The sequence below is a fragment of the Aethalodelphis obliquidens genome, unplaced genomic scaffold (assembly GCF_003676395.1).
Source record: "Aethalodelphis obliquidens isolate GAN/ISIS:26980383/991018 unplaced genomic scaffold, ASM367639v1 scaffold4, whole genome shotgun sequence".
Lineage (NCBI taxonomy): Eukaryota > Metazoa > Chordata > Mammalia > Artiodactyla > Delphinidae > Aethalodelphis > Aethalodelphis obliquidens.
The window spans coordinates 79,216,624-79,236,582 of record NW_020837948.1 but is presented as its reverse complement, the minus strand read 5'-3'; the positions used below and the strand labels follow the sequence as shown (position 1 = coordinate 79,236,582).

The 19,959-nt window shown below is 38.1% G+C and overlaps 1 protein-coding gene across 1 annotated transcript in view; it reads right to left on the bottom strand.

The window, feature by feature from the left end:
• The window catches only part of EMB (embigin), a 40,868-nt gene that overhangs the window by 9,209 nt on the left and 11,700 nt on the right, over positions 1-19,959 (bottom strand). The window contains exons 3-4 of the mRNA XM_027101142.1: positions 7,831-8,017; positions 7,511-7,599 (exon numbers count right to left, since the gene is read on the bottom strand). Of these exons, the coding sequence (XP_026956943.1) occupies positions 7,511-7,599; positions 7,831-8,017 (276 nt within the window). The remainder of the gene's footprint in view (positions 1-7,510; positions 7,600-7,830; positions 8,018-19,959) is intronic.

Sequence of the window (19,959 nt, the reverse complement as noted above, 5' to 3'; positions counted from 1 at the left end):
AAGATTTGGGTCCAGGAAATATTAGAATTATAGCTTCAGTGTTACTAGTGTTGAGGACATAGGTTGGTCATACCCTTCTACAATGTTACTGTAAAGAATTAAGTACAGGAACACAATATATAAAGGGCTTGGTGTAGAGCAAACACCACAAAATTAGAACTTTTGTTGTCATCATGTACTGGTATTGCTTTTCTTAATTGAGTTTTCGTACAATTTGTAATGCCCACAGCCTTCCTACATTAGCCAGCTTAATGGCATGGATTATTGTCACGTGCAAGAATGATTTTTAGGCCAGTTGGCCATGTGGAACAGAGAAGAAATAAGACACAGAATAAAAGGAGAACTGGAAATTCACCTGAATTCATCTCAGAACCATAGGAATGTATAAAGACACCCCCAAATGCGGAAAAGGGTCCAAACTGAGCCATTTACAGAACACCCAGACAATCTGAGAAAGGCGATTAAAAGAGATTAAAATGATGAAAAATAAAAGATGAATTCACAGGAGACAAGGCCCAGAAGAATGAAGAAACAGTAGCTTTGAGATGCTGGAGGTGGCACCAATCCATCCTTTAATAACATATATTAAAAAACTTTTCAGTGAAGCTGTAAAACAAATTCTGCTGCTTGAAACACTTATGCAAGTCCTTGGCTAAAGCAGATGAATAAGAGTTTGTGGAGAGAAACCAAGATGGCAGAGTAGAAGGACGTGCTCTCACTCCCTCTTGCGAGAACACCAGAATCACAACTAGCTGCTGGACAATCATCGACAGGAAGACACTGGAACTCACGAAAAAAAGATACCCCAAAGACAAAGGAGAAGCCACAATGAGACAGTAGGAGGGACGCAAGGTTGCCCACTCTCACCACTCTTATTCAACATAGTTTTGGAAGTTTTAGCCACAGCCATCAGAGAAGAAAAGGAAATAAAATGAATCCAAATCAGAAAAGAAGAAGTAAAGCTGTCACTGTTTGCAGATGACATGATACTATACATAGAGAATCCTAAAGATGCTACCAGAAAACTACTAGAGCTAATCAATGAATTTGGTAAAGTAGCAGGATACAAAATTAATGCACAGAAATCTCTGGCATTCCTATACACTAATGATGAAAAATCTGAAAGTGAAATTAAGAAAACACTCCCATTTACAATTGCAACAAAAAGAATAAAGTATCTAGGAATAAACCTACCTAAGGAGACAAAAGACCTGTATGCAGAAAATTATAAGACACTGATGAAAGAAATTAAAGATGATACAAATAGATGGGGAGATATACCATGTTCTTGGATTGGACGAATCAACATTGTGAAAATGACTCTACTACCCACAGCAATCTACAGATTCAATGCAATCCCTATCAAACTACCACTGGCATTTTTCACAGAACTAGAACAAAAAATTTCACAATTTGTATGGAAACACAAAAGACCCCGAATAGCCAAAGCAATCTTGAGAACGAAAAACAGCTGGAGGAATCAGGCTCCCTGACTTCAGACTATACTACAAAGCTACAGTAATCAAGACAGTATGGTACTGGCACAAAAACAGAAATAATAGATCAATGGAACAGGATAGAAAGCCCAGAGATAAACCCATGCACATATGGTGACCTTATCTTTGATAAAGGAGGCAGGAATGTACAGTGGAAAAAGGGCAGCCTCTTCAATAAGTGGTGCTGGGAAAACTGGACAGGTACATGTAAAAGTATGAGATTAGAACAGTCCCTAACACCATACACAAAAATAAGCTCAAAATGGAGTAAAGACCTAAATGTAAGGCCAGAAACTATCAAACTCTTAGAGGAAAACATAGACAGAACACTCTAGGACATAAATCACAGCAAGATCCTTTTGGACCCACCTCCTAGAGAAATGGAAATAAATCAAAAATAAACAAATGGGACCTAATGAAACTTCAAAGCTTTTGCACAGCAAAGGAAACCATAAACAAGACCAAAAGACAACCCTCAGAATGGGAGAAAATATTTGCAAATGAAGCAACTGACAAAGGATTAATCTCCAAAATTTACAAGCAGTTCATGCAGCTCAATAGCAAAAAAACAAACAACCCAATCCAAAAATGGACAGAAGACCTAAATAGACATTTCTCCAAAGAAGATATACAGACTGCCAACAAACACATGAAAGAATGCTCAACATCATTAATCATTAGAGAAATGCAAATCAAAACTACAATGAGATATCATCTCACACCAGTCAGAATGGCCATCATCAAAAAATCTAGAAACAATAAATGCTGGAGAGGGTGTGGAGAAAAGGGAACACTCTTGCACTGTTGGTGGGAATGTAAATTGATACAGCCACTATGGAGAACAGTATGGAGGTTCCTTAAAAAACTACAAATAGAACTACCTTATGACCCAGCAATCCCACTACTGGGCATATACCCTGAGAAAACCATAATTCAAAAAGAGTCATGTACCAAAATGTTCATTGCAGCTCTATTTACAATAGCCCGGAGATGGAAACAACCTAAGTGTCCATCATCGGATGAATGGATAAAGAAGATGTGGCACATATATACAATGGAATATTACTCAGCCATAAAAAGAAATGAAATTGAGCTATTTGTAATGAGGTGGATAGACCTAGAGTCTGTCATACAGAGTGAAGTAAGTCAGAAAGAGAAAGACAAATACCGTATGCTAACACATATATATGGAATTTAAGGGAAAAAAATGTCATGAAGAACCTAGGGGTAAGACAGGAATAAAGACACAGACCTACTAGAGAATGGACTTGAGGATATGGGGAGGGGGAAGGGTAAGCTGTGACAAAGCGAGAGAGAGGCATGGACATATATACACTACCAAATGTAAGACAGATAGCTAGTGGGAAGCAGCCGCATAGCACAGGGAGATCAGCTCGATGCTTTGTGACCGCCTGGAGGGGTGGGATAGGGAGGGTGGGAGGGAGGGAGACGCAAGAGGGAAGAGATATGGGAACATACGTATATGTATAACGGATTCACTTTGTTGTAAAGCGGAAACTAACAGACCATTGTAAAGCAATTATACTCCAATAAAGATGTAAAAAGAAAAATTAAAAAATAAAAATAAAAATCACAGTAAAATCAAATCCCATAACTGTCGGGTGGGTGACTCACAGAGTGGCGAACACTTATACCACAGAAGTCCACCCACTGGAGTGAAGGTTCTGAGCCCCACATCAGGCTTCCCAACCTGGGGCTCTGGCAATGGGAGGAGGAATTCCTAAAGAATCAGACTTTGCAGCCTAGTGGGAATTGATTACAGGACTTCGACAGGAGTGGGGGAAACAGAGACTCCACTCTTGGAGGGCACACACAAAATAGTGTGCGCATCGGGACCCAGGGGAAGGAGCAGTGACCCCAGGAGAGACTGAACCAGACCTACCTTCTAGTGTTGGAGGATCTACTGCAGAGGTGGGGGTGGGGGGTGGGGGCTGTGGCTCACCGTGGGGACAAGGACACTGGCAGCGTGAGCCCTCCCAGAGTCTATCATTAGCCCCACCATAGAGCCCAGGTAGGCTCCAGTGTTCGGTTGCCTCAGGCCAAACAACCAACAGGGAGGGAACCCAGCCCCCACCTATCAACAGTCAAGTGGATTAAAGTTTTACTGAGCTCTGCCCACCAGAGCAACAGTCAGCTCTACCCATCACCAGTCCCTCCCATCAAGCCACTTAGGTAGGCTCATCCACCAGAGGGCAGACAGCAGAAACAAGAAGAACTACAATCCTGCAGCCTGTGGAACAAAAACCACATTCACAGAAAGACAAGATGAAAAGGCAGAGAGCTATGTACCAGATGAAGGAACAAGATAAAACCCCAGATAAAGAACTAAATGAAGTGGAGATGGGCAACCTTTCAGAAAAAGAATTCAGAATGATAGTGAAGATGATCCAGGACCTTGGAAAAAGAATGGAAGCAAAGATGAAGAAGATGCAAGAAATGGTTAACAAAGACCTAGAAGAATTAAAGAACAAACAGAGATGAACAATACAATAACTGAAATGAAAACTACACTAGAAGGAATCAATAGCAGAATAACTGAGGCAGAAGAACAGATAAGTGACCTGGAAGACAGAATGGTGGAATTCACTGCTGCGGGAACTCTGGATAAAGTAGGACACACAAAATCTTGGGGTTGAAAGAATTCAAGTTTAAAGATGGTGAAATTGCTGATTCAAACTAGTGTCTAGGAAGATGAGGTCTAGGAACTACTCAGTGAAAGTGAAAACCCTATGGAGTTGTAAATCTTAGAGATTTATATTTGCATATTTATGGACTAGAAAACATTAGCCTGTGTCATTTTTGGCTCAAGGATGTTTAGGTGTTATCAAATTGGGAAAAAGATTCTTCCATATAGTCAAAGACAGCGAACTAGGTTTTAGCACTGGGGTTTGAAGCTTAAGTTCAAACTGATTCTATTACTGTGCTCTTCCATTTGACTCCTTGGATGCTTCCCAGTGAGGACAGATGGCTGGGCCAAGGCAGGTTTCATAGCACTTGGTACTATCAGAATCTCACCATGTCTTCCAAGAAGTTCTATGTCCTATTACTTATGCTTTACCAACTAAGTTTCTGCATCTTTTTACTAAGAGATTTTAACATTGATGGTTATTATAGAAATTTTCAGCATCTACCTCAGAATATTTGACCTACTACTAAAAAACATTGCAGACCACCACCCATCTTTCTTGGTGAAAGGCAGTCAGTGACATTAGCAGTTGCAAGCTTCCAGTGTGACTTTGGCTTTCTCCCTGTACTGTCATCAACAGCCAAACACACAAAGTCAGCAGGTTTTTCCACACTGTACTAATCAGTGATGTTGAGGCCCTTTTATAATCTTGTAGTAATAAATCAACCAGTTCCCATAAAGGCAGAAGGAGGGACTTTGCTGATAAATTGTTCTGAGGACTCAGGCACTTTAGTTGACTCATGTGATCGATAGCAGAATTTTTTTTTTTTTGGCTCAATTTTAAAGGGAGGATAAAACAGGCTTTTCATCCACACTCAATTGAACAGATAATCCTCTTCTTAGGAAAAGCCATAAGCAATCCATGTGGAGAAAGAGTAAAATAGGATATTTGTAAAAATAAAAACATACACCATTCTAGAAGCCTTACAAGATCTAATTAAATAATAACTATAATATGAATTGTTCTGCAGATGCCTTTAAATTGTACTCAAATGAAATGATTCCTCCAAGCAATATTCAACTTAGATAAATTAAAGAGAATTATTATTTTACCAAAATAATTATTATTTTACCAAAATCTGGAAGGGCCCAACTTACTAACTGTATAAAAATCTTTAAGATATAGTACATACTTAAAAGTTACATTGTTAAGTGGGCATTTAAAACAAATAAACTGAACTAAACTGCTTTAAGAAAACTATAAAAAGAAAAAAAGTAAATATTCAGTGGCTCTTTGCATTCCTCAAGCACTTGATTTCAAACCTAGACCTTGTGTAGGTGCTTCTGACACCAGCCAGCATCAACCTAGTTACTCAAAATGGATACAGATCAAGAGGCCTTCTTTAAGACTACTTGGCATTAAATTTATTAGTACACTGAAAACTAAAATGCTTCTGTTAATCTTCACATTAGAGACTAGAATGATCACTTACAAGTAATAATTTAAGTAATTTATCATAACAGTGCTAATAAGAAAAAATGTAATATATTCGATATTTAAACTTTGAACAGGCATGACTAGTACATATTTCTAGAAAACAGTGCTATTTAGAAGAGGGGAAAAAGCAATTTTTTTTTTTTTTTTTTTTTTTTGCTGTACGCAGGCCTATCACCGCCGTGGCCTCTCCCATCGCGGAGCACAGACTCCGAACGAGCAGGCTCAGCGGCCATGGCTCACGGGCCCAGACGCTCCGCGGCACGCGGGATCCTCCCGGACCGGGGCACGAACCCGTGTCCCTCGCATCGGCAGGCAGACTCCCAACCACTGCACTACCAGGGAAGCCCAAAGCAATTTTTAAAGTTGAATCTCCTGGAGGCACTTTGAGCCTCAAGATTTGATGAGTATTTCCTCAAGACCTGTAGGCCTTCTTTACACATTTAAAAGAGACACATAAAATGTGTACTAGGATTGTGTGTTTGTGTGTGTGTATGTGTGTCCATGTGTTTAGTATCTGTTAGTTCATTAGGATGGCAAGGCGGGGGCAAGAGAAAAAGACTGAGGAAAGAAAAAGAAAAGGGAAGTTAAGAAAAGGAATAAGGGAAGGAAATGTATATGATATATCTCTCCTTCACTAGGTTAAATTTGGCAAATGGAGGAAAGAAGGTTAAAAGAGAATGTACATGATCAAAATAATCAAAAGATGATAATAGTTTCTGCCTTTGCAGAGACCAAAGTGCATAAATACAAGGATTTATTATATTTACCCAGTAGGAATATTTATAAAACCACAGGAAGGAAATGAGTCTGAGTGCAGAGGGACTATAGGGAGGGATGAAGGAGGGGACCATCTGAAATCATGGCAGTGATGAGTCAGGCCATTCTGCTACTGATGGGACTTTGGGGATAGAATTCGTATTTTGTCATAGCAGCTAGCTGGATTTCACAATTTTTAGGAAAAAGTAAACAATTTCTCATGTGTGCTGGTAAATTAATGTGAAGCAAAGCCCAAGATAGTTAATATGGCAACAGACTGCATTTCCCAAATACCATCAGGGACAGTGACATTCACTTATCTATCAGAGAATATGGGTTTTTCATGAAGATAATTACCCAACTTGAACAACTAGTCTCTATTATGAGATTGAGACCTTTAAAGTTTTGGTTTAGTGATGGTAAGAGTAAAATACTTTGAGTTTATTTTTTCCTATGGGGGAGAACTGTGGATTACATTCTGGGATTTGTCCTTACTTGATGAAATCAAATGCAGGCAACCTTTGTGCATCTCCAAATTATTTTTAAATTTTATGGGTTCCTAAAATCCCAAGTCCTGGAGCCACTGATACAGAACACCAAAGCATATTCTCACAGTCTAGGAATGCAATAACTCAGACACCTAGAGGAGTATTATAAAAGGTCTGAGTTGGGAGGGCTAAATAAATAAATAAATTCAAGAGACTGCTACAAGAGAGGTACAAATAACCTGGCAGCCTGATCTTTCAAACTAAAACCTGTGTTTTAAACTGGGGGAGGGAGCACTGGGAAGACACTGTGAAGCTCCATTTTCAAGGTCACCACTTATGATTCAATAGAAAGCACATGATGCCTTTTTTTTCAGCTGTATTTTTAGTATTGTAATAATAATTTTAAAAATTGAGGATTTATTTGTTTATTTTCTACAACAATTATTTTGTGAACACAACAGGATTTTAGGATTTTAGACGATGGCATAAGATCCAAGACCTTTACATAATGGTAAAGATTTATTTCAGCACAAAAACTAGATATTTTCTTCCCAACAAATTTGAGGATTTAGAATTCTAAGAATATAATGCTAAAGTTATTACTCTACAAATTATTAGTACTGACCTTTGAAATTAAATGTGCCCCTTTGTTCCTTTTTCTCCTCAAAGAAACAAGAATAACTTCCCATTTGTTCGCTATTAACGATGGTGAACCTAAAGATAATTTAAGTTATTAATACAGGCTTAGTTCTCAAAAAACTCTCCTTAATAAAAATGAAAGACTCAGCCGTTAATCAAAATTTAAAGATGAAAAAAATTTGTATATGTGCAAATTAGAATATTAGCATAACATTCAAGTGACAGCAAAGGAAAGGATGCTCATTCAGGAAAATATTTAGAATTTAATTTCATCTAGCCATACAGGTTAAAATTTTGTTTACTCACATGTATTGGGTATACAGGACGCTTCCTGTTGCATTGATGAGATAGTTATTCTCAAGTACTTCATCACCTTTTTTCCAAGTCACATTTACTGAATTCAAATCTCCAGATGTCATGAATTGGCATGTGAGTTCTATATTAGAAGGTCTTTCTAAAGTGATATTTTTTTCGACTGGCATATTGGAATGTTCTGTTTACCACAAAAGAAAACAAACAAAAAGATGTTGTAAAAGTTACATTTAGGGGAAATCCAAGATATAAAAAAGTTTAAATAATCAACAATAGGGCTATATCAGCAGTTTCCTAATGTAACAACAGTGCTACATCAACAGTTTCCTAATGTAACATTCCTTTGAAGAATTATTCCTCTGTAACATATATTTAGTTCCCTTTATTATTTTCTTTCATAGGCACAGCTGAAGAAAAGTTTTGTTACAACAGAAATGGAATCACAAAAGCCTAACGCTGTGATCTTAATCTGCTTAAACTCACTAGCTGACAAGGATACAGGGGGAAGAGTACTGTTGAAAGAAGTGCCATGTGCTCTGACAGTGTAGAAACAGTACAACCGTAGAAACAAACAGAAACTAGTAAGGAGAGAAAGGAGTGACTGTTTCAGCTCCTTTCAGTAATCATGTTATTGGTAGTTACTACAAGAAAGTTTTGTGTGTAATGTGGGTTTGTGTGATATACTAATTCTATCGTTCCCAGTCTTCTTACTCCTTAAGAATTTGTAGGGATGGGATAAAGATACAGTCGTGAGATAGAAGAATTTAAATAAACATCTTGCAGTTCTGAATTTTCACTGCATTTGAAATATCAGTACAAAGCCATTAGGTGATATATCTATATATAAATATGTAGATATTGATATATATATCCAACTTAGAGCCAGCTTTTTAAAATTTTGAACAGTGGTAAATAAAGAAAAAAATATCAAGTAAGCACACTGCTCTTCCTATACTAAATGTACCACTGGTAACCAAATAATAAAGGAAGATAACTTTCTGTTTATAGAATTCCAGCAAATAAATGAAGAAATCATAGAAATACAGTACAATGATGCAGGAAACCCTGGTGAATCATGAATCCAGTCATTTTGCATCAACTACTGCAATCATCTCAAAAACAGAATTGTGTGTCACCTGAGGAGGAACACCCCACTACCTAAGAAGTAATCTTGTCCAAAAAAAAAAAAAAGTAAAGTGGAAGGGGGCAGAGCATGGGCTCTAGGCACTCAGGCAGTAGTTGTGGCACGTGGGCTCAGTAGTTGTGGCTTGCAGGCTCTAGAGCACAGGCTCAGTAGTTGTGGCACACGGGCTTAGTTGCTCCGCGGCATGTGGGATCTTCCCAGACCAGGGCTCGAACCTGTGTCCCCTGCATTGGCAGGCAGATTCTTAACCACTGCGCCCCAGGAATGTACCCCTATGTAATAAAACAATTTTAAAAAGCAAGGAAGTGACTATACAAAAATCAGAACAGTGATGGTTACTTTTAATGGGAAGGAAAGGGCTGTGTTTGGGAGAGGGCACTGCATTATATAAACATTTTTCCATCTCACGCTCAATAGTATAGTATCATTAAAAGTAGAATGCAGAGCCAAAATGTAGCAAGAAAAAAAATAGAACTTAAAATAGCATAACATCCCTTTCAATTACATTTAAAACTTCACAAAAGTGCTTCCTTAAGCAATGACTACGTGCAAAGTTTTGCCAACAGTGAAGTACAACTAGTGTGAAGTGCTTTGTGAGCACATGCTTGAAATAACTGCTCGTGTAATTCTAAAATTGCTGAATTGAATTTTATGCCCAAAAAGTAAAACAAAACAAAACAAAAACCCTAGCTATGGGAAGACCTTAACAAAATTCAATTATACAGGGAAAAAAAATTGAGTCAGTAAAACTGAAGGGATTTATACATTTCAGCATATGTACATGCAGAAATTATACGAGGTACTAGTAATAGGAGAAAATGTTTCAAGATCTGCTGTATTTGGTTCTGAGCTTCTGTTTTCTATAAATTTTCCTCACTTCATCTTTAGCTCTATGACAGCCTTAAAACTTAGTCCTGTCTGTCAAAGAAATTTACTTCGTTAGCCAATTTCTTAAGAGTTTTCTACACACAGTCTCTGTCCTCACCCATGTTCTCATTTCAATATGGCATATTCTAGTATCTTACCACATTACAGAAAGTGCTTTCTCTTGGGTTAAAAATGGCCTATTTAACCTGATGACCTCTTTTCAGAGCTCATGTTTTGTTTGATGTCTCTGAAATATCAGATGTTGCCAGAGACTACCGACTCCTAGAAATTCCCTTTACTTCACTCCCATTTCATGATCCTAACATTCTGCTAGCCACACCAATTCTTCCAACTACCCCTAAATGTTGGTCTCCCTTGGGACTTTGCTCTCTGGTCTCTTTACTTTTCTGTTTGACATTCCCATGTTGGATTCAACTATTATTTCTAATATCCTTTACTTGTAAAACTCTTGGCTCCATTCAAGACTTCCTTCTTGATCCCCAGGCCCACAGCTCCAGTTGCCTACTGAGCATCTAAACCTAGATATCCCAAAGGTTCTTCAAACTCAAAATATCCGAGGGAGATGCATCAGCCTTCTCTTCTCCTGACCCCTAAGATTAAATCACATCCAGTAGAATTCAGTCGATTCTTACCTCTGAAATGTCAATCAGTTGTCTCCAACTCTTCTTACTGTAGGGCTTTGATGGGGTTGAGAACATGCTATCCCTAAAATATGGCACCTTGGTATACTAAATGTCTTACGCTGAAGGAGTTTGTGAAAATAGCAGAAGCAGAAAGGTCACTCTGACATTCCCCCTGTGCTTCTCCCTTGAAACAGGTCATAAAACCTTCATGGGAGAGGTGCCTTCTCTATAGCTGGGGGAAAGGAGCATCCTTATCTCCACAGACAAAGGGACACATAGAAGAATTATAACAAATAGGATTTGCTAAATTTCCCCCAGTTTATTACACTTATCTCGTACTCTCTGATCTATCATATTCTCCCACGACTCTCCACTCTTCATCAAGCCTAGCATAAAAATATTCAGATTTAACTGTTTCTTTGGGTCCTCCTCTCCTTATGAAGGATGCTGTGTCACATAAAACTTAAATTAATTTGTATGCTTTAATCCTGTTAAACTATGTTTGTCAGTTTAATTTTCAGACCCAGTTAGGGACCCTAAGAGGGTCAAGGAAAACTTTTTCCTCCCCTACACCTTCATTACCTTTCACCAGGATGAGAAAAATGACTCTCTAACTTCTCTTGGCTACAGTTTCTCCTCCTCTACATGTTTTTTTGAACAACACCAAAGTTGTCCTTCTAAAGTAAAACTCAGATTATTATTCTACTCTGATTAGGTACCTTTCATTTGCCAAAAAAAGTATACTTTTTTTTTGTTTTTAATTCGTGGTAGTAACACGAGACCTACCCTCTTATCTGTAGGCACAATGTTGTACAGTAGATCTCTAGAACTTATTCACCTTGCTTAACTGAAACTTAGACATTTGACTAATACCTCCCCATTTCCCACCCCTTCCCAACCCCTGGCAACCACCACTCTGTTCTTTGCTTCTGTGAATTTGACTGTTTTAGATACATCATGTCACAATAGCCAAGATGTGGAAACAACCCAAACGTCAATGGATGAATGGACAAAAACAGTGTGGTATATACAAACAATGGAACATCCCTCATCCTTTAAAAAGGAGGAAATTCATTTGGCAATATGCCACAACATGGATGAACCCCAAGGACACCAGGCCCAATGAAATAAGGCAGCCAGAGAAGGACAAACACTGCACGATTCCATGCATATGGAGGGGTCTGCATTTTTGCAGTCTCTGCTCATAGTAGTTACAGCCTTTTTTTGGTACTGCATGGCTCCTTTGAAGACTGAACTGGTTTGGTTTATCTTCCTGCTTTGTGTATGAAAGGAAAGCTTAGCTTATAAAGAAAGAAGAGGTCTCAGGAGGTCAAAATGCCTAGGACATGTGGTAGGTGGACCATCACTCAACTCTACAAAAGACTCTTTACATCTGGCAAAACTCTGCTTTAGGAATAAAATCTTTGTAGACGTCTGTGAGTCTCCTCCCTAGGTCTGAGCTGAGCTGAGCTGATTCCTGCTGGATGCTGCTCAACCCAAGTCTAACTCGTGCAGGGTTCCCCTGCTCAGAACGAGGAGGCCCAGGCCTCGCTCCAGTGCATGGAGCTGTAAGAGGTTCCGGCAGTCAGAGCACCCAGAAAAGGCTGTTTGACTCTTGCATTATTTCTCTGGCACCTCGTGAGGCTGATGACAAACTTTCCTGGGGAGAACTGGCAGGGGGATGTAGCTGCATTATCACCCCTAGCAGGAAACAGTACAGAGATATTAACATTCCAGAAGGTGATTCCAGGGCACTGTGCTCTGCTTGGTGATGTGGTTCCCTGGAGCCTCCTAAGTTAGAATATGAATTATTACCCCATTTCACAAGAGAGCAGCCCAATGTCAGGGGCTCTGTGCCTGAGGTTACTTACAGGGCAAAACAAAGTATATTTACATTGAACATCTCAGTTTCCCCATTTATAAAATGGGACAATACATATTTCATAAGATAGTAGAAAGGATTAAATGAACTATCATAAGAAAAGTATTAGTAATATAGTAATTGCTGAATAATTACACACTTCCTCCCTATCACCATTTATCTCATTTGGGTAGTATAACAAAAGGTATCATGTATGTTGCTAAAAGTTATACATTGATTATATCATTTAATCTTCACAGAAGTTCTACGGGGTAAGTACCATCACTATTTCATAGATGAGAAAATTGAGGCAAAGAGAGGTCGACTATCTTGCCCAAAACCATGCATCAAGATAATAACAGCAGAGAATCTCAAATTTAGGTGTGACTGAGTCCAGATTCTCACAACCAACTCTCAAAGATATGAAATGCTCATGACAGTGAAATTAACTTCTTCATCACTTTCAAACTACTGAACCAAGGTTTTAAATGAAAGAAAACATTAAAAGAAGATGAAACAAATTTATAATTTAGCAATGTGATGATAGATGATGTGATCAACGTTCTTTTAAGTTAAAAAATTTTTCTCTTCCAGTTTGAGATATAATTGGCATACAGCACTATATAAGTTTAAGGTGTACAGAATAATGTTGTGATTTACATACCTTATGAAATGATTACCACAGTAAGTTTACAGACCATCCATCACTTCATAGAGATACAAAATAAATGAAAAAGAAAAAATATTCTTTCCTTGATCAACATATTTTAAACATTCATACTTTCAACTAAGTGCTTCTATCAAAACCGCAATGTAACCTTTCTTCTTGCCAAGCCATCCTCCAAGCCCTAATTGTTATCTCACTGTTTTTTATACTTTGCTGATGCTTCTGCAGCCTGATTTCCTTCCTGTCAGGAAATCACAAGCATCAAAAATACGTAGAAAGTTTTATCCCTAATACTAAAATATTTTTTGGTTAGCCAGAAAACTAATGTGTCCATTTAACTCAATGGACAATGTTTCAACTTCCCCAAAACTCCACAACTGCAATGCATTTCTGCTGTTTTAGAATGTTATAAAAACATCCATGACATCGACATTTCCAAGACCATACCCATTTGCTCGGTTTCTGAACTACACTTTTAAAAAGAATGTTCTTTAAATCATACAGTAATTTACCTCTGTCTAAATACTCTCTTAAAAATTTAAGGGTAAGCTGGGACAAAGAGAGTGGCATGGACATATATGCACTACCAAATGTAAAATAGATAGCTAGTGGGAAGCAGCTGCATAGCACAGGGAGATCAGCTCGGTGCTTTGTGACCACCTAGAGGGGTGGGATAGGGAGGGTGGGAGGGAGGGAGATGCAAGAGGGAAGAGATATGGGGATATATGTATATGTATAACTGATTCACTTTGTCATAAAGCAGAAACTAACACATAATTGTAAAGCAGTTATACTCGAATAAAGATGTTAAAAAAAAAAGTATATGGACCTTTCTTAACATCAAAAACACAAACAGGGGCTTCCCTGGTGGCGCAGTGGTTGAGAATCTGCCTGCTAATGCAGGGGACACGGGTTGGAGCCCTGGTCTGGGAGGATCCCACATGCCGCGGAGCAACTAGGCCCGTGAGCCACAACTACTGAGCCTGCGCGTCTGGAGCCTGTGCTCCGCAACAAGAGAGGCCGCGATAGTGAGAGCCCTGCGCACCGTGATGAAGAGTGGCCCCCGCTTGCCACAACTAGAGAAAGCCCTCGCACAGAAACGAAGACGCAGCACAGCAAAAATAAATTAATTAATTAACAAACTCCTACCCCCAACATCTTCTAAAAAAAACACAAGCAACCTGATTAAAAAATGGGCAGAGGACCTGAACAGACATTCTTCCAGAGAGACATACAGATGGCCAACAAGCATGTGAAAAGATGCTCAACATCACTAATCGTCAGGGAAATGCAAATCAAAAGCACAATGAGATAGCACCTCACACCTGTCAGAATGGCTATTGCCAAAAAGACAACAAATAGCAAGTACCGGTGAGGATGTGGAGAAAAGGGAACCCTTGTGCACTATTGGTGGGAATGTGAATTGGTGCAGCCCTTACAGAAAACACTATGGAAGTTTCTCAAAAAATTATATATAGAATTACCATACGATCCAGCAACTCCACTCCTGGGTATCTATCTGAAGGAAACAGAAACACTAATTCAAAAAGATATATGTACCTCTATGTCCACTGCAGCATTATTTACAATTGCCAAGATATGGAAGTAACCTAAGTGCCCATTAATAGATGAATGGATAAAGAAGATGTGGTGTGTACACACACACACACACACACACACACACACACACACAATGGAATATTACTCAGCCATTAAAAAAAGAATGAAATCTTGCCATTTGCAACAACATGAATGACCTAGAGGGTATTATGCAAACTGAAGTAAGTCAGACAGAGAAAGATAATTAGTGTATGATTTCACCTATATGTGGAATCTAAAAAACAAATGAACAAACATAACCAAACAGAAACAGAGTCACAGATACAGAGAACAAACAGGTGGCTGCCAGAGGGGAGGTGGGTATAGGGTTGAGAGAAATAGGTGAGGGAGATTAGGAGGTATAAACTTCTAGTTACAAAATGAATAAGTCACAAATGTGAAATGTACAGTGTTGGGAATATAGCCAATAATAATGTAACATATTTGGTGACAGATGGTATAGACTTAGCTATACTTATAGTGGTGATCATTTTGAAATATATAGCAATATCTAATCACTAAAATGTGCTCCAGGAACTAACATAGTGTTGTGGAATCAATTATACTTCAAAAACAAACTCATAGAAAAAGAGATCAGATCTGTGGTTACCAGAGGCAGGGGTGAGGGGAAGGGAAACTGGATGGTGGCCAAAAGGTACAAACTTCCAGTTACAAGATAAATAAGTACTAGGGATGTAATGTACAATTTGACAAATATGATTAACACCTGCTGTGTGTTATGTTAATACTGTACTGAACACTGGAAATATGCTAAGACAGTAGATTTCAAGTGCATTCTACACATACAAAAAATGATAACTGTGAGATGGTATGTTAATTAGTTTGCTTGACTGTAGTAATATATATATCCATATAGTCATGTTGTACATCTTAATTATATACAGTGTTTATTAAAAATTATATATATATGGAAAAATTTAACTATAATAGATAACCTAAGTCAAATGAGATCTAAATCATCACAGGTGATAATAGAGTATCATAAAAATACTAATTCTCCCCCAAATTAATCTATAGATTCAGTGAAAAATCAGTCAAAATCCAAAAAGTATTTTTTATGGAACTTGATTAGAAACAAAAAACCCACATGAAAGAGTAAAAGTCCAGGAAATAGGAAAAGTTATCTTTTAAAAAAAGAACAGGGGCTTCCCTGGTGGCGCAGTGGTTGAGAGTCTGCCTGCCGATGCGGGGGACACGGGTTCGTGCCCTGGTCCGGGAAGATCCCACATGCCGCGGAGCGGCTGGGCCTGTGAGCCATGGCCGCTGGGCCTGCGTGTCCGGAGCCTGTGCTCCACAATGGGAGAGGCCACAACAGTGAGAGGCCTGCGTACCGCAAAAAAAAAAAAAAAAAAAAAAAAAAAGAACAAAAGTATAATGTTTCAAAAATTAATATTAATTTGTTAGTGCTGCTAGAAAACACCTAGAAAATTAATGGAATAAATAAGCAGAATTTTTCAGAAGCAAGCTGGAAACTATTAGTGGATCAGGAAATAAATTTGGTAGTTACCACCAGATTTGTTTTTTAATGGGTTGTAAGAAAAGAGAAATTATCAAGTGTAACACATCTGTTAGGTGTGCGTGTTGCTTGACGTGTGGGTGCATGCATGGTAGTGCATCAGTTTACAAGGTAAGTTGTTCCTTACTTTGTGTAGCACTATAAAAAGTTTGAAAAACATTGAAACAGTAGAGAGACAGAATAGCATATGGGAATTTGGAATATGATTAGTGTGCTATTTCACAGCAGTAGGAAAAAGAACTGTTCAGTAAAGGGTGTTGGGACATTAGCTATCTATAAGAAATAGTAATAAAGTTAGTGCTCTATCGCACACAATACGTAAAACCATATTTTAAATGGTTTAAAAACTGAAGGTTAAAAACTCCTATTAAGAACTCCTATGAAAATATTAGGAGAAATGTGTAAATGAAATTTCTACACAATAAAAAACACCATGTAAAATTTTAAAGACAAGAAAGAACATTTGCAACTTTTATAAAAAGTACAGATTAGTACTCAAAATGTATAGCTGTCTCCTTTACATACATTGAAGAATTTATAAGCCCAATAGGAAAATGAATAAAGGGTATTTAACAGATAAACATACACAGATATAAGTATGCCTAACTCCAGGATGCAAATTAAAACAATAATTTGTTTTATTAACAGTTTTTCACACTCAGAAAAGCGAAGAGTTTAGGATCTAGAGATCTAGAGTCAGGATCTAGAGAAAATTATACTCAAATATGCAGATGGGGGAAGGGGTAAATTGTCAGGCTACTTTGGAGGGCAGTTTGCAAGTATGTATTAAAATTAAAATGTGCATAGTTTCTAACTCAGCAATTCTACTTGTGGCAATTATTCTAGAGGAACACACACAACCATGCCCAGAGAGAGATATGTAGAAGTGTTCACTGCTCATGGTTTACAATAGAAAAAAATTTAAACAAACTCAGATCTAGTGGGTAGAGGCCAAGGATGCTGCTAAACAACCTACAGTGCCCTGAACATGCTCCCCCCAACTCCAGCAGCAAAGAGTTATCCAACCCAAACTGTCAATATTTATGCTAATGAGAAAAACAAAAGTTGCTAACAGCCACTACCAGTTGTGTTACTATGTAAAACAAAAGTTGCTAACAGCCACTACCAATTGTGTTACTATGGGCGATCCCTCTTCTACCTTCTCTTTCACTCCCTGTGTATATTAGGATTCACATTTTTTTTCCTCTGTACATCTACAGTCTACATAAGATTGGATAACTGGTGGTCTGCTTCTGAGAAACATCCTAAACATGTGCACCTCATTAGAGTCATTCTGGGATCTTCCCTGCAACAAAGTGTCTGAGCAGCCAAATGTAAGGGACTCTCGCTTCTTTTCTTTTTTCAATCTGATTGACCAGGCACTTGAACCAGGAATCTGAATGGTCCTAATACAACTTCTTGTCTAGCTGGTCTAAGCAACATGGCTGCCTTTCCTGACCTTGACTAATCTTCCCAAATTTTACTCCATGCCTTAATATATGTATCTGTAGCTCCAATGCCTGCTTTGTCTATCTCCCTGTCTCACGAGGTCCTTGCCAGGCCAGCTGCTCACACCTCAAAATGATAAATAAAATGTGCCCGTGGGGAGAGCCTATGCCAACATTACCAGGGTAGTCAAGAAAGCTGCCAGCTGATGCTTTGGTTTTAACCTCTTGGGTTAAACTATAACACACTAATGGAGGCACCAAACACTATAATATGCACAGAGAAAGAAAAAAATAAAACAATAAAGAAATACTCTCATTGCTGTAATACAATGACTTCTGAATATTGACATTGGGAAACCTAGCACAGTCATGTTAAAATAGTCCATTATTAAAAGAACAATTTTTGAAACACAGTGACATCAGACAACTGGAAAAAAAACACTTCATGCTTAGTGAAGTCAATTATACTTTTACAAAGATATCCATTATCTCAGCAAATGCAATTTCCAAGACAAACCTATTTAGCAAAGGGCAATCAAAATACCTTTGTTTTCATTGTTTTTGAAACTTCTTTCTTTCCATAGTCTCATAGCAAATCTAAGTTTCCTTAAAATAGGTATAATTGTATTAATAACACTGCTGAAAGAAATGAGTAACTGGGCATTAAGAAAGGCTGCAAAGTATGATGGTTAATAGCGTGGCACCTGCAAATTGCAAATAGTAATAGTACCCATTGCTTAGGGTTCTTATGAGGTTTAAACTAAGTTATATGTAGAAATACATACATGGTACATAGTCGATACCATATGTCTGTTAAGTAAATGATTAGCAGTATTTTAAAAACATAAAACAGGTAAACAATTAGGCTTTCATGAACCAAAGGTCATGTTTTTCACTCTCCAAGGCACAGGACCTGTTTCCCAGTCTCAAGCATCTTTGAGGAAATGTGCTATGAACTGGGCCAAAAGTTGTCATGCTGGTCCAGAATCTGCAACTAATGTACTACATTTGCATCTCTGTAAAAAAAATTTTTATCCCAACAGAGAGATCAACTTCTAAAATGGCCAGAGGGGAAGAGAAAATAAGTAACAACACAGAAATGTTAAGCACAATTCAAATAAACAATGATATGACAAAATATGAAAACATTCTATTTATGAAGTAGATTAAAAATCCTGATGGTAACAATAAGAAGAAAGCCTATGGTTCCTAATAAGCATAAGTATGTCTTCAGATTTAAATTCTATATTTCAATAAAGGCAGTTCCTAAGACCAAACTTCTTGATGGGAAGGCAAACAGAACAACAAGGGTCACAGTTCAGAGATCCTGTGTTTCGAAATTAATGTCAAATCTTTTCTTTTGTCAAATAAAAACAAACCTAGACTTAAATAAGGAGAGACTTTATTCCAGAAGTCTATTGCAATAGGGAAAAATGCTCCAAGCTTTGGATCTACAAGTATCTCACTGTCAAATAGAAAAAGACTTTTATAGGGAGGGGTAAGCAGGCTAGCAGGAACTTTTGAGAAGAAATGAGGCAACTGTTGGCTAGAAGCAGACAGCACGATTGGGCTGTGGTCATGCATTTACTGCTTGCTCAGACTTGGGGCATGCCAAGTTCAGGGGTCTGGGAGGAAGAGAAAAGCCTGACTAAAGTTTGATCAGGCCAAAGCTGAAGGTGAGTGATGGACAACTGTGAACACCTGCTCTCATGAATACTGTAGGAATACTGGTACCAGAATAAAAGAGTGGTTAGGAGTGAAACCCTCCAAACGGGTTAAGTAAATAACCAACCTGACATCAACTAAAAAGTCCAATTTTTGCTCTCCCTTTGGGCACCTGACCCTTTTTTTCCCAGGCTCCAGCTACACAGGATAAGTGAGGGGTGTGCTGCTGCCAGCATTACCAGGCCAATCAAAGGATTTGCAAACTTATGTTTTCACATAAATCTCTCTTAAAGAAACATTCCATCCTAACAAAGGAAACCAACGACTAGAACGTGCAAAAAGTAAAAGAAGAAGTAGCAACACAGGAGTGTTGTAATTACTTTTTACAAGCAGGAATAAGCTCCAAATACTAGGATGGGGACATCTGGGAACAAACAGGGGTTGCACAAAGTCATAAAAATGTTCTCCTACCAGAAAACTCACTGCAAATATTCCACTGGTATCAGATTGGGGGGAGGGGCACACCTTTAATTCATATTAAACAGAAATAGAGAAACCGTTCTTAAACTAGAGGACAGTTAAAGCCTGGACATATAATTGGATGAAACTTATTAGTGACTTAAAAAATAGGATTAAAATTCTAATTATACTTTTGATATTGTTGCTAAAACAGATAACTACTCTTGCTCAT